Below are 14124 nucleotides of genomic sequence, written 5' to 3'. Positions count from 1 at the left end.
AAATAATCGGACTAATTAAAAGCAATTTTAATTGAAAATGACTGCTACAGTTTTTAAAGTTGTTTAATTGCAATTTTAAAAGGAATAATTATTGATTTTTTTTCTTACATAGCGAACAACTTATATCTCTTAACTTATTACAAAAATGTTGCGGCCCAACAACAATTGAGCTGTGGGCTGCCATGGCCCCTGGGAACCCCTGCGTCCCTTTGGACGCCATTGCACTATTGGGGTTGAAAGTGCTTGGAAATTCAGCTGGCACCTTTATTTACTGTATTTTTAAATTTATTTTATTGAAAACAAATTTAAATTAAAAGAAAAAAAACAGCGCCTTTATTTATTATTTATTTGTTTAGTTTTATTAAAAATAAATACATATAGTAATTACAAAAATATTTAAATACAAATAAAATATATAAAAAGAACTGGTACCTTTATTTGTATTTACTTGCTATTATAAATAAATAAATAATAATAAAAAAAAATCTAAATCTATAAATAAATAACTGTCACTTTTAGAGGGATCAGTCTCACATTACATACTTTGGTTCTCAGCAGGTCTTGAACTGGTCACTATTTGATCTACAGACCAAGAACTTGCTGAAAAGTCACTGACCTACTGTCCAGGCTATCTATCTACAGCATATAAACTTCACATACAGTATTGCTATCCGGTTCCCTGATGTTCTTGCTGTCCTTTCTCACACTCTCACCCCGATTGAGCCAATTCCTCCACCGCTGCAGGAGCGAAGGTACCTCTGCTGCTTGGTGGAAACATCTAGCAGTATGATCAGCTGACCAGCTATAAAAATCAGTGTTCTATCATCCAGCAGCTGCAGGTTTTCTCTGCGCTGACAGTCATAGCCAAACGAGTGACTTCAAGTTGTCAAGGATTTAGAATTTCATCAAACACGATACCAAGGTTCCTGGTTCCTTTTTAATGATAACAAACACAACTTTCTGGTATTGGTATTGGTTTGTCCATTGACCTTTGACAGACAAAAAGAATAGAAGGAAGAAAGCACTGTAAAACAAAGGATACGAGAGGTTGAGGAGGTTCTCTGGGATGTCAGAACCAGGTGTAATGAATGGTCTGGAATAAAGTTCCTCATATTTGTAGTACATATCAGAAGACAGTTGTCTTCTCCTGTGACAAAGAAAAACATTAACATCTTATATGTACAGTGAAGGTCGCATAAAGAAATAGAAGGATGCAGGGGCCATTTTGATACACTTTGTGCGTTAAAGATGTTAAAACCAATCCAGTGTAGGTAAACATATGCAGGATTTCCCATACAGTTATTTATCAGTTAACTGTGGCCTGCCACAGAAGGATTTGGTGCTTTCTTTTATATATTTCCTTATATTTGGCTGTGTCTTCTCACTCTCACTCTCATAAATACAGTACAGGACTGCCTGAATGGCGTGTTGTTAGAATTCTGTCCAGTAGATGGCATTGTTAACTGGAGCTGTGGGAACCTCTGTGCTAAGCAATCTGAACAATACATCCACATCTTTGTTTTGTGTTACATATCAAGCAAATTAGTGTTATATCTAATAATATATCTCATGAATAACCTTTTTTTTTTTTTTTTGCAATATGCCGAGGGCCAATAAAAACAAGCTGCGTTCCGAAAATGGCCCCCGGGCAGCACTTTGGACACCTCAATCTACAGGAGGCAAAGTACAGTGATTATTTTACATTCTACAGTAGAATTCACAGAGACCTTCCTATTGAAAATGCATTTAAATGTAATAATAATGTGAAGTAAACTTATTTCACATACCAACTGTTAAATTTGAACAAGCATTTAAAGTGTTTTCTGACTGCTCTTAAATGCCCAATGAATGTTATATATGACATTAATGTCAACTTATTAAGGTCTAGTGTGTCATGTCACTAAAAATTTTAGTTTTTTTTAGTAACATTTTCACTGTTGATGTCAGCACTGAACAACCAATAAAAATACATTACAATATTTAAATTATACTCACTGTAAAGTCATAACGCTGGAAAAATACGCTTGTACTTACGTAGTGATGTGATCCTTGTACATATTTGTCCTGTGCAGACTTTTTACCGAATTTTTTCCAGTGCCCAGGTTTGTTGGCCGTTGCCAGGCAACAGGAAGACATCCCTGATAGCGCTAAAAGTCCAATTGGATACCGTAGTCCTCAATTTAGTTACTTAGTTACAGCATTTTATTTTACATTCTTGCATTAAGAACTTAACACCGTTTTAACCAACTGAACAACTGGTATAATCCAACTACATTACCAAAAATGTCTGATTGATTTTTTAAAACATGGACACCACATACGTTTGTAATTATTGTTACAAAATTGTCAATCAAAATATAACAATATAATGACGATATTCTCTTGGAGATGAATGAAGTTTCCACCTTTACTTTTGCATTGTCGTGACGACATACTTTTACGACAGCAAACGTTGGATTTCAGGTACCGTAAACCGTTGTGGTGAAACGCGCATGGACAGAGTCGGGAAGAAGGCGTGCGTGTACTTGTAAAGAATGTAAGTAGCGCTTTAAAAACATTTTAAACGTATACTTTCAGTGGTATTGTCACGTGGTATTAATAGTAATAAACAGTTTTGTTATATATTGTTTTAGTTTGTTTTGCTCGCGGGCTAAAAAAAATTACATGAAGCCCTTTCACTGAAAAAATGGCGACAGTTGGAATAAATGTTACTTCTCAGAGATAACGCTAATATTCACATGAGTTTCATTTCTTGTTAAAGTGAACGCAAGAGTCGGTAAACTTTCTGTGTTGTGTTTACGGACGTATGATTTGATTATGTGTTTGGATGATGTCAATGCTGAAAGTCACAGTTTGTTTATTTTCCACACAAATTAAACATGTCATTTATATCTACATTGAGTCATGTGATCTTCATGTCAGGATTATCCTAGCCTTGTTTACTTTTAGTTATCCTATTCAACTTTCTAATTTCGGCACATGCCTTCAGATTTTATACACAACCAACACTATTCTGTCAAGAAACTGATCATACGATCAATTATTGATCATATTTTCATCGATGGAAGCCAAGCCCAAAAAACACTTTTCCCCTAAAGGTGGAAAGAAGTTAGGGCGTAAAGGTAAGGCTGTACACTGTACTGTTACGCATCTCGTGTATGTTCCAACTGTAAGGTCTGTCTCTCTGTGCAGATTCTCCTGGGAAAGCGCTTGGTAGTAGGCCAGCTGGTAAAAAGCCCTTTAAGCCATACATCAAGAAAGAAATGAAAGGCAAAATAGGGAAGAGTGGGGATAACAACAAGAAGCAACGTACATTTGCAAAAGATGGAAAAGGGCCAAATAAGAGAAAATTTCCAGTGGACAAAGAGGGTGGAGGTAAGAAACCTTGTTTAATCCGTATTTGTGAGAAAGGGTACACAATGCTTACTTAAATGGTCAACTGCATCTTGGCGTTTCACCATACATTACCATTTGGACCACCATAAATCGATCTGTTCACCCTTTCTTTTGAAACACATTATAATGGGACTGTACTTGCGTGAAGTTGGGTCCCCGCCCCATGCAAAAGTGGTAAGAGGTTTGAGCCGTTAAAGTGGTTGTTTTGGAGATATTAACTCATCCAATACCAAAGATGTATTTATAGGTTTTTATAATCTCGAACGCCGACCCCAAAGACGTATTTATACTTTTTTTTTACGTTTTTTATTGCGTGAGAGGCAAAAAGAGGTGTTGATGCAACTCATTAATATTTAATATATTAATATTTCAGAGCACTCTTAAGCCATAAACACAGCCACTAGGTGGCAGAAGAGCATTTGCTAAGAGCTCAGCAGGGATCATGTCAATGGAACAATCACACATGACAGGAAGGAGGAAGTGAGAGAGCGTGGAGGAATGTAGCGTGCAGAAAGTTATGCATTGTAGGGAAATTTTAATGCATGCACACACATGCACAAACATAGTTCATTGTACCAAATGTGAACATTTTAAATATTTCATGGTTTGTAAATACATTTTTATCCGTCCATCCATTTCTTCCAGAACTCCTGACTGTGTGGCCAACATGTTAACCACTCGGCCACCGTGCGGCTTACATTTTTATTTTGATGTAAAACATCCCCTTTTTCATGTTTATGTTGTTATAGTTGTTTAGATTTTTGCGCTGTCACAAAAGCAAACAATATTTGTGTCAAAGTGAAAGTTATGTTTGAAATGTAATAAAAAGCTGGTTTTCTCCCTTCTCCAGCCCCCCATTTGCTCCAAAGTAAACAAAAATAGTCTTTCTTTTTGCAGCGGAATTCATAGGTTGCTGGTAATTGTGATGATCGTTCATCAAGCGTATTTAATCAAGCGTATGTTTCTTCAAGATGTACTGTAATTTCTTTTTAAGTATGGAAAAAATGGAACCAAGTTACTTTGAAGTTTACTCTTTACTCAGTGCTTCCTTCTTCTGCACAGTATCAGTGACAGAAGAGTCAAGTGCTCAGTATTTTGGCCACAAAAAGCTGCTTGATGCAGCTTGAGAGTTTGATTAAGCCAACAGCAACTTTGGGTATATTTTTGTTGAACAAATTGTACTGTTTTTCCATGCGAACATGTAAATTGATTTGTGCGTTTCATCAGCTCCACAGGCAAAGAGGATCAAGAAAGGCGAGTTTAAGCCGAAGAAGCAGCAGACAGATGAGGAGCTGAAAAAGAACAGGCAGCAGAAGAAGAGGGACCTGAAGAGGAGCAGACAGCAAGCAAATCGAAAGGATATGTACCAAATCATCAGTCAGGCCAAACGAGTGTGGGGAGACCTCAGGAGGTACGTAGACCCACACCCACGCAAGATGTAAAATTACTAAATGGCCTTGTGGTATCTCTGTTTCATATAGTGGTGATACAAATGCAAACTACTAACTACTACCACGATAATATGTAGTTGACTTCTGGCCTCTCCTTTGCTTGTTTTGCTTTAGTTTTTACACCGGATGCCCTTCTTGATGTAACCTTCCCATTTATCCAGGCTTTTGTCAACCACAATAAGATACCCAGTGTCATTTTCGACTACAGCTCTGGTTTTGGATGCCAATAGATGCGTGTCTCAAAGCTGTGGTCTAGGATTTTAAATTTCTAAATCAAATGCCAATGATTTTTTGAAATTAAAGTTTTTCTTTTGTTTTAAACTTTTCCACAGTGTTAAGGGCAGCGGTGTCCTATGGGCAGCGCAGTTGACTCAGTAATTGCCCAACACTGGACTCCTTATGTTTAAAAGTATTGATTTTAAAAATAAAAAGAAAAAAAAAAATAATCGCTAAAATCATTTAAGCGCGATGGCTCCTACTTTTTGTTGTGATATTACTGCCAACTAGATTAGGTCTTTCAATGTAAAAGACAATTACTGTAGACCTCAGACAAGGCTGAACATAATTTGGATCAGCACCAGATTGTGCACCCTTATTGATACCCACCTTCTGCATAAGCCACCATTTTGTCAGTAAAATTCATGAAGTATTTGCTGGGAAATCAAGAGTGCAAAAAAAATATTGGACAAAGAGAAATCCTGAATGTGCACTTTTGTCCAAATCCTTAAAAATTTGTTCTTTTTAACCTTTTATACAAAAAAAATATATATATATTTTGTTTTGCAAAATCCTGCTTGCTAACAAGCAAACTAACTAAGTGCAAATTGGCCACAGAAAAGGATTTGGTCCCTGGGTGCTACATGATGCCCATTGCTCTTCAGGGAGGTTAAATGCACAGAATAGTACCTTTTATCCGTGTGTGTGTGTGTGTGTGTGTGTGTGTCCGTGTCCACAGCAAGACGTGTGATAGCGATTTGAAGAAGAAGCTGATGAAGGAGCTTCAGGACCTGATTGGGGGGAAGTACAAACAGGTGCGGGTCACAGCTCTTGAAAACATCCATATTTAAATGCTCTGCGTTTGTGTATGTGTAAACAACTTGGCTTCCTCCATCAGATGGCGTATGCTCACGACTCGACACGAGTGCTGCAATGTTTTATCCAGTTTGGCAGCCATGAGCAAAGACAGGACGTGTTTGACGTACTTAAAGGTCAGTAGGCTAACTCATATGTACATTATTATTCTTTTTGGTCAGTGACATTAATAGCTGAAATAGATTCGAATGTCAAGTGAATGCTGGAAGTTTTTCCGCTAAGACCTACACTTGTGGAATACGTATGAAGATGTACCCTAAAACGGGTAAAGCCCGCACGCCATATCCATCCCGCCACTTCTTTTTGGCTCGCAAAAGCCTGGAAATGATGCATACCACTCCAAGTATACAATCTATTTATTACTGGGGTGAACAACCACAGCAAAAACTATTACAATGGAACCAATTTTAGACGCCCCTCGGATTGGCTGACACACGTTCACATAACAGAAACTACAGTCGTCCCTCGCTACATCACAGTTTGAACATTGCTCTGTCAGTCTTATTGCATTTAAAAAAATATATATATTAAATGATCACTGTTTTGTGGCCAACTATGGCCTATTATTAGTCGAATATTGAAAAACAACGTATATGTAGTATTCTGGACTCTAGGCGTTAGTAATGTTACAATACAACGATACATCACCTTAAATTACATTGCCTTAACACCGCATGGAGATGCATGTCCGACATGGCATATTGAAAACAACTTCTCCTCTCATTCCGTGCGGAAGTGGTAAGTTTTTAGCTTCTTATGCTGTCCTTCTTCCCAGCTCCGTTTGAAACACTTCCTAAGTTTCGACTAAATAAATTGGAAGCTAACTATATAAGTCGATAGCATAAAGCCATCGCTGTGTCCCTGCAGTGATCCTGTAGCCTGTGCATTACAGTTGCATAATGTGGTGTAAACGAAGAATATAAAAGTGACTGGTGTGTTATTTCAAGTCTACAGGGCTCTAATAATGGTAAAAATAATATTGAGAAAGTCAAACAGGTTTTCTATTGTATAACTACGAAAATATTTAATTTATTCATATTGAATCCTACTTCGTGGAAATTCAGTCATCGCAGTCAGGTCTGGAACCAATTAACCACAATAAACGAGGGACGACTGTAGTCATTGCTTGCACAATTTGTATGTCAAACATTTAAACGCCCTGGAAATCATGTTCTTTCTGTTCGTTGGAAGATTATACAGTACAGCCACCTGGTCTCTTGCAGATGATGTCAATGCTTTGTGTAAGTCGCAGTATGGCAGACACGTGGTGAAGAAGCTGATGATGTATGGGTGAGTTTCTTCTCTTGGAGGCGATGTTGAGATCGTTTGCTCTTTTAATGTCACAATCACTTATTATGAAAAGACATTTAAATTAAATGTTTTTATTTTCTGGACCAGAGTATCTTGTTTATGGATGTGATGTATATTTTTGTATCTGCAGGAACAAGGAGCTGGTGGCAGCGGTGATGCAAACCTTTAAAGGCCATGTGCGTCCCATGCTTCGCCATGCGGCTGCGTCCTCCATCGTCGAGTATGCCTACAATGACAAAGCTGTGCTGGCCCAGAGACTCATGCTCACTGAGGAACTTTACGGAAACACTTTCACTGTCTGCAAGGTGCGCACGATCAAAACTGCATCACGCTATACTGTACTGTAATTACCTGCTGTTCTATTACAGTAGTTTGTAGTATTGAATTGAATCCTCTGTGTGCAGTCGTCTGTGTGCAACACTATCCAGAAGGTTATGGAGGCCAACCCAGACAAGTTGAAGCACATCATCGATGAGATGAAGCAGATCCTGACTCCCTTGGCTCAGAAGTAAGACTGCTGATACACAAAATGAAATCAAGCACTGACCAACCCCATCATGTGCACAATCTGATGAGATGCAATACAATTATTTCATACATTCTGGCCTTACAAATATGACACTTATATATGTAGCACTGTCCTGCATCGTACTGAGCGCTGTACCTAATATTCTGACTTAACAAGATGTTTGCTTGAGTTGATTGATGAATACATTGTCAGGATTAAATCCCTCCAAACAAACCTGAACAACGATGACCTCATCTGACTCCCTCATGTGCTGATGTTGTGTTTCAGAGAGCAGGTCATCAAACACTCGCTAGTCCACAAAGTCTTTTTGGACTTTTTCCTGTTCAGCCCCGACAAACCGAGAGCGGTGAGTGTATGTTGTTTGTATCAGTTTGCTTACAGTGTAGATTATGTCAGGTCAGAAGCTTGAAAGATACAAAAAATGGCCTAAATAAACTTTTTAAACATGCCAAAGATCCTTGCTGTCATGTTCAACATTTTTTTTTGTTTGTGTTTTTATCATCGTGAACAGGAGATGATCGAGTCCATCAGGGAGTCAGTCGTTTACATGGCTCACACCCATGACGGCGCACGAGTGGCCATGCACTGTCTGTGGCATGGGACAGCCAAGGTAGAGAGAGGCACACGCGCACACACACACAAAACCAACCTAGTAGACCTAGGTGGATGTGTGACCAAAGTAGCTGAATTATCCTTTTTTCATAGTTTGGCTGATCCTGCAACTTATAGTCAAGTGCGAATTATGGAAATATAATTTAATGTGCTGCCTTTAAGTTAAAAGTGGTCGGGTGGTTGTTTTTTGGCGACACCTAGTGGCCACAATATTTCATGGAGTTGAGTTTATCACGCCTGTGATTGGCTAGTGACCAATCCAGGGTGTACCCCGCCTCTCGCCCCAAAGTCAGCTTGGATAGCATACCCGAGTGAGGACAAGCGGCATAGAAAATGGATGGATGGTGTTTGTGACACAGTCTGTGACAAATTGAATGATACAGACGATACCGGATGCTTTTTGTTACGGAATCTAATATGCTTCTAACCCTGGAGACTGTGTGTCTGTAAGTAATGTGCAACTATAATTATGTGATACCTGTGTGGATTGAGAAAATTTGAGACAGCAGTGTTATTTAATTAGGACTATTAATAGTCTATTATTAATTAATAATTGTCTAGCTTGGAGATTGTTGCTATTTTAATTCATTTGTGAATACAAAATGAAGGTTCGGTGTGAAATTACGGCTGTTTGATACATTTCCACACACCGGGATGCGTTCAGGCGTCTTGTGACGTCTTTTTTTCGAACATTCCGCCCTTCATTAAACAGTTTTTATTGTATCAATATACTTTAAAAATTGACCAATATCAGCTTCTGTAGCTTTAGTTTGTTGATCATAAATACCAGTAAATGCGACTTATAATCCAATTCATGTTTTTTTCCCCCTCTTAATTATGCATTTTTTGATTGATGTGAATTATAGTCCACAAATTATGGTATCTTATTTTGCAACTCTGATTAATCATTCCCCTGTAATTATGGACATTACACGGGATATGCACGGACAACGCTAAAAACCTTCAGCATTTCAGTATGCGGAATCAAATTATGCGTCACACTGGCCCTCATGTACTCTTCAAGGTACTGGCACTTGGCTCACATTCACACAATGTTACTGGGATGGTACAGGCCAACTGAAGGAGGACCCTGATGTTGGGGAAGTGAACGGGATTGTGTGACGGTCCACAACTTGATGTGCTGTCGCTTGAATGCATCACATCCAGTCAGGTGGATTATGGACTTCTTTTAATGGCAGTGTGTCCTGTAACCACACTTTTACAGAGGAATGACAGGTGAGCGTCGACTTTGGTCACGGGATAATCATGTCTCATTCCTAGCAGTTCTGAGCAATTTGGATTCCATTTTACAAAACAAAAAGTGTTCCAATTGGTTGTGATGGTATAGTATATTGGTTGGCTAACCCTTTCTAATTCCCCTTCAAATTATTACCTTCACATTTTATCATTTGTCTCACACGTGTGCTGATATTAATACAACGAAATATTTTGTAATCCAATTTACAATACAGGACAAGTTAACACATTCAAACTTCTTTTGCATGATGTCCCTGAACACATCTCACGTGGCCAACATGGCTGCTGCACAGCGTGCAATACTAAATGAGGCCCAGCAATTAGCATTAGCAAAGTAGCAACAAGTAGAAACAGCATATTGAAAACAACATAGTCACTATGACATAGAATATTACGTGTAACAACAGTTTTACAGAGGAGTGCACTGCTTAGCGGCAACCAGCAGAGTCAGTCTAAAACCAACTTGTGGTGATATGACGTCAGCGATGGGAAGCTGACATCTGCTGTGATTACTAGGCCGCATTATTCTCCACAGTACCAATCAGTGCACTCCTATGTAAAACTATAAAAAGGTGTTTTGTGTTAACATTTGACTTTCTGGAAATTGGATTTAGATTATTTCCTAAGGGAAAAATGGAATGGGTTAGAGTATGTTTTGGTTAGTCGGACCTTCTGGAGCCAGATTAATGGCGCTAACCAAAGTTCCACTGGACTTACTATTATACTTGTAGTACACGTAACGTCTTATTCAGAGAAGAAGCTGTGCCAAAGTGTTAAACTCATCCTTTTCTGTCAGGACACAATTCCCTATGGCTAGAAATGGGATGTTCTTTGCTTGGGGCTAAAGGGCATACTGTATTTGTGTGTTTCAGGACAGAAAGGTCATCATCAAAACCATGAAGACGTACATGGCCAAGTTTGCCATGGTGAGTTTTTGCACCACGCTGGTTGCTACTTTCATTTCATTCCAGTTCCTTTGGATCCATGACCAAGCTGCTTCTTTGTCATCAAACAGTGGCAGGACAGCATCAAAGAGTATCTCACTGTGTTTGAAATCTGTTAAAAACAAAAGTCTATCGTGTGTCCTCAGGGGGAGTTTGGTCACCTCGTTCTTCTCGCCATATTTGACTGTGTGGACGACACCAAGCTGGTCAAACAGGCGGTGTTGTCTGTACGTGTAATATCCATCGCACATTTATGTTTTCTACTGGAAAAAGAACATCTAAACAAAAATGATGTCATACAATTTTTCAGGAGATCATGCTGTCCTTAGGGGAAGTCATCAGTAACAAATATGGCAAGAAGGTTCTGTTGTACCTGCTCAGCCCCAGAGACCCAGCTCACCTGCTGCCTGAGATCATCAAAGTGCTGCAGCAAGGAGATGGCAACGCACACAGGTAGATATTGCCAAACATCGTTGTTTGGGTGGAGATGAGACGGTTTTGTCAATTCAAAACAGAATATTGCTGCAACAGTGTAGACTTTCACACAGCCTGCAGTCAGATAACTACATGCGTACTGATGATATACAATACTTATTAGACAGCACAACTTGTTGCACGCAACACGTGGGAGAAGTTAACTGAACGGCATTGCAGAATCTTGTACAGCTTGGTTTTCACAGACAGTGTGACGGTTATGGGGCTGTTGTAATCTACCTAGTGACCAGCAGAGGTCCCAGCATGCAGACTTTAAGATTACAATGCATACCGCCACCTACTGTTCGGAGTTGTGACGACAAGCTACATTCAGACAGTCCCATTCTTATGTGCCTATGAGCACATTTGCACCATGAGGACTATTTGTGGCGCTCCAAATTTCACTGATGTTTTTCAGTAAGAGAATAAAAGTATCTCATAACTTTGCTGACCTGAAGGAGAAGTTTGGAGTCATCGAGTAGGTTCTGCTGTTCTTCACCAGTAAAAAGGACACAGCCCTGCGGAGGAAGGAGCTTCTGGAGGTGGTCTCCCCGCCGCTGCTCGACTATCTCTGCGAAAACGCCGCCGCCATGGTCATGGACAAGGCCACCAGCGTCACAGTGAGCGACATCCTGGCGTCAGCCTGCGGGGACCTTCGGCCCGCCATGACGGCTGTGGCTCAACTGGCCAATCAGGAGCTGGTACCTGGAGGCGTCAATGGAGAGGTATGGATGTGATTATTTTTCAACCAATTAAGTATTGTTGATGCAACAAATTACTGCATGAAAAGTACAACTTATATGTGTTAGCTTGTTAGCATTAGCTGTGTTGCATTCAAGACTGCTGGAAAATATGAAGCACCCCGCTTTCAGATCATGAGGTGCTTCCACACACACAGGAAGGACAATGTGCAGTCATGACTAAAAACTGGACACACACACAACAGTACTATTTGAGCTGTGTGTTCATCAGTGCACCATTTAAGCAACTAGAATTAGAGTAGCAGTTTGTGGCTGAGTCAAATGTGTGCGTGTGTCTTTTGTAGCTCCACATGGCAGAACATCCTGCAGGACACTTGGTGCTGAAATGGCTCATTGAGCAGGACGTCACACTGGCAGAGACTGGCAAAGAAGGTAGCGGGATAATGGTTTCATTTCATTCAGACAATGTGTTCGACTCATTGGCATCCCTGAAGGGGAATTGATCCATTTTCACTCTGCTGCAGACTATGTATATATATACACACTAGTATATATGTGTACACACACTCACTACTAGTACTGTGTATACAGTATACTAGTAGTTCCAGTCAGAAGTTTACATATAGTACAGCATGAATGCCATTTAATTGAACTGATCTTTTTCCATTACATTATACAATGTACATTTTCAATTATTTAAAAAAAAATGAATTTAAGATTTTCAGTTATACAAATATAAATAAAACGTATACATAATATCAAATATATTCAAATCAGCTAAGCCACTTATTAAAATAAGTGGTGCTAAAGGTTCCAGACTGTCTTGTCAAGGGCTTAGTTCTTGTTCGTTGTCACGATGGACGCATCTTGTAGTTTCTTTCGGCAGCTTCCACTTGCCACTTGGTCTTTTTGGTTGAGCTCCTTTTGGTTTATGTTGGTGTCAAGAGACATTTTTATGGGCGTCTCACTCACTTGTATTTTTTTCACCATTGGCAGGCAGTCTGAGAACAACGCCTGCGTATTGTGGGAATCTACTGTATAGTCAAACTAAATAAAACTACTCACCCGTTGAAGGTGCCTGACAGAAATGTACTGGAGGTTTTGTAGCAACATTCATGTGCTCAACTTGTTGAGCACAGAATGCTGAATCTTCTCTTCGTGTCCTTCCAGAGCGCTTTGCCAGGATCCTGGTGGACACTGTTGAGATGGAAAAACTGAGGAGTTGGGTTAAAGTCAACAGAGGAGCCATGGTGCTCTGCAGGTCAGTCCGTTTTATTTTATTAAGGCGACTGTGGAGCCCCCTGTGCAAGACCTCCGTAGTCAGAAATCCAAAGTTCTAAGTGGTTTTGCCGTTTGTGGTCTCTGCGCAGCCTCCTAAACAGCTGTGACAAGACTGTGGTTGCAGACGTGAAGGCAACGCTTAAGTTCTTCGAGCTCAACAGCGCCAACAACAGCAAAGGAGCGGAAATCCTGATGGAGAATTTAAAAAAGTAAAACTGTCAAAAACCCCACCGGCGACACCCGCGGTATCACGTCCTGTCTGGAAGTCCATGCAAACCAAAACTAAGTTATGTCAGACTGTGTCAACATATCTGGACGACTTGTCAACTTGAGCAGTTGGAATACAGAAATAATTGATGTGAACAAGAATTATGGGGTTGTTCACGACAGTCCTCAGTCATGAAGGGATACATGAAGTTGTTCACATCCCCATCAGCAGTGTAGTCCATAGACAGCGACTCACCCCCCCCCATTTGGTCTCCTAAGTCCAGTTCAAAAGAGTAACATTTGCGGCGGGAGACAAATATAACGCCGAGCGAATTTGTGAGGTCTGACTTTTTCGAGTAGGCATTTTTGTGATGCAAATGTATTACGGTACTCTTTTGAACGCATATAATTTTTAAGAAGCCAAACTCCTTACTTGTGAAACCCCAGCGACTACCTGGAACTACGTTCTTCATCACCGAACTCTGACCTGAACTGGACTTACGAGACCAAGTGGGGGGTGAGTGGCTGTTGATGCACTACACTGCTGATGTCACAACTTCATGTCAAAAAATCCAAACTATCCCTACAGCAGCAGGTGTTGACGTCATCTGATAAAGTGAAAGCTGAATCTCAAAAAAAAAAAAAAGTGTTCCAGTTTGTTGATCCAAGTTCAGATCTCCAATCTGAGAAACGGCTGCTGTTTTGTAAATTGTCAAATTAAAAGTTATTTCTAAACTTTTCATTTTAAAGTTAAGTCAAAGTTTTGTAAGGATTTTTTTGTTTATAGTGACATTTTGTTCAAATGTTGTCCAAAAATGTAACTTTGATGTACTGAAATAAATATATGAAAGTTTAATTTGTAATCATTT

General features: G+C 39.6%; 2 protein-coding genes across 3 annotated transcripts in view; one reads left to right on the top strand and one right to left on the bottom strand.

The window, feature by feature from the left end:
* Positions 1 to 2057, bottom strand: part of LOC129170318 (cilia- and flagella-associated protein 44-like) — a 22535-nt gene extending 20478 nt beyond the window's left edge. The window contains exons 1-3 of the mRNA XM_054757732.1: positions 2035 to 2057; positions 1043 to 1147; positions 714 to 876 (exon numbers count right to left, since the gene is read on the bottom strand). Coding sequence (XP_054613707.1) covers positions 714 to 876; positions 1043 to 1147; positions 2035 to 2057 — 291 coding nt within the window. The remainder of the gene's footprint in view (positions 1 to 713; positions 877 to 1042; positions 1148 to 2034) is intronic.
* Positions 23 to 14124, top strand: pum3 (pumilio RNA-binding family member 3). 2 transcript variants are annotated; one of them, XM_054757716.1, is made up of 18 exons: positions 23 to 2536; positions 2990 to 3122; positions 3193 to 3375; positions 4624 to 4807; positions 5803 to 5878; positions 5962 to 6055; positions 7163 to 7229; positions 7381 to 7555; positions 7655 to 7758; positions 8047 to 8125; positions 8291 to 8389; positions 10521 to 10574; positions 10739 to 10819; positions 10903 to 11045; positions 11569 to 11791; positions 12112 to 12199; positions 12938 to 13028; positions 13138 to 14124. In XM_054757716.1, exons 2-18 carry the CDS (start codon positions 3062 to 3064, stop codon positions 13259 to 13261), a joined length of 1926 nt encoding a protein of 641 aa, XP_054613691.1. In that variant the 5' UTR covers positions 23 to 2536; positions 2990 to 3061; the 3' UTR covers positions 13262 to 14124. The 2 variants fall into 2 exon arrangements, with proteins under 2 accessions (XP_054613691.1, XP_054613692.1); XM_054757717.1 differs by lacking the exon at positions 2990 to 3122 and having other exon boundaries at positions 24 to 2536.

This window comes from Dunckerocampus dactyliophorus, chromosome 17 (genome assembly GCF_027744805.1).
Source record: "Dunckerocampus dactyliophorus isolate RoL2022-P2 chromosome 17, RoL_Ddac_1.1, whole genome shotgun sequence".
Classification (NCBI taxonomy): domain Eukaryota; kingdom Metazoa; phylum Chordata; class Actinopteri; order Syngnathiformes; family Syngnathidae; genus Dunckerocampus; species Dunckerocampus dactyliophorus.
Note: the sequence above shows the minus strand (reverse complement) of the source record. Positions and strands in the feature narration are given on the sequence as shown.